At 63.1% G+C, this 975-nt stretch overlaps 1 protein-coding gene across 1 annotated transcript; it reads right to left on the reverse strand.

Annotated features, from left to right (window-relative positions):
* Nucleotides 1-8: 8 nt before the first annotated feature.
* PPAP2C (phosphatidic acid phosphatase type 2C) lies at nucleotides 9-936 on the reverse strand (the record flags this gene model as incomplete). The annotated part of the gene is given in 4 exon segments (XM_010019696.1): nucleotides 9-70; nucleotides 203-480; nucleotides 765-782; nucleotides 784-936. Coding segments are annotated over 4 exon segments (511 nt in total), but the record flags the coding sequence as incomplete, so codon positions are not given.
* Nucleotides 937-975: the final 39 nt, after the last annotated feature.

The following is a 975-nucleotide window of genomic DNA, read 5'->3' on the forward strand; positions in this document are numbered from 1 at the left end:
GGGGGCACTTACCGCCAGGAACATCATGCAGTACATCCCAAAGGAGGAGTGGCCAGAGTAGAAGGAGAGTCTGTGGGGTAAAAGGGATGGTGAGGCCATGAAAATGGGCTCCAGCCCCCAGCTGCCCCCCAAAACCCATGGCAGGAGAGCATTGATGCCCGCTTGGGGCTGCCACCACGTGTCCTCCAGCCCCACAACTCACCTGGACTCGGTGACGTTCCTGCTCTCCCCCTGGCAGACGTTTTCCAGCTGCACGTAGATGGAGCAGTTCACCTTGGACCAGTCGGGATTGCAGACAGCCAGGAAGTTGGGCCGGAGGCGCCCGATCATGTATTTGGCCAGGTCAGTGAGGGACTGGCTGATGGCCCCTCCAAAGAGGAAGGTCCCCACCACCTTGTAGAGGGCAGCCAGGTAGTTGTTGAACTCCGACTTGGAGTAGAGGCGCTCTGTGTAGACCAGGTACGCCTCCCCTGATGAGAGCTGCAAAGGACAAGGGCTGAGCGGCTTGGGGCTACCAAGCAGCTCCCCAGCTCCATGGGTATGGGATGCTCCCAGTGCCTCCTGCTCCCTGCAGGGAACCAGCCCCGTGGGACGAAGGTCCCACCACCCCGAGGGAGCTCCTGACCCTCAGCAGAGTTGGGCTCGACCCAAGGGTCCCGCTGCCCTGCTGGGGGCTGGAGGTGGGTGTGCTGGGCCCCTGCTCCTGGGGAACACGTGCCAGGACATCCCACAGCCCCAGAGGGAAGGGGACGGCGCTTCCTTACGATGACGACGGGGCAAGTGGATGGTGACCCCGGCCATGAGGCCGTGGGTGATGGTGTCCGCCTTGTAGGGGTAGCGGATGGAGTCGTCGTTGCAGTAGAAGCCCCGTTTGTACGGGGAGTTCACCAGCGTCAGGATGATGAAGGGCAGAGACGCTGCAAGGCAGAGGGGAGGCGAGGGCTGGGGACAGGCACCCCCCAGCACCCCGTCCCT

The sequence above is a fragment of the Nestor notabilis genome, unplaced genomic scaffold (assembly GCF_000696875.1).
Source record: "Nestor notabilis isolate BGI_N333 unplaced genomic scaffold, ASM69687v1 scaffold27698, whole genome shotgun sequence".
Taxonomy (NCBI): domain Eukaryota; kingdom Metazoa; phylum Chordata; class Aves; order Psittaciformes; family Psittacidae; genus Nestor; species Nestor notabilis.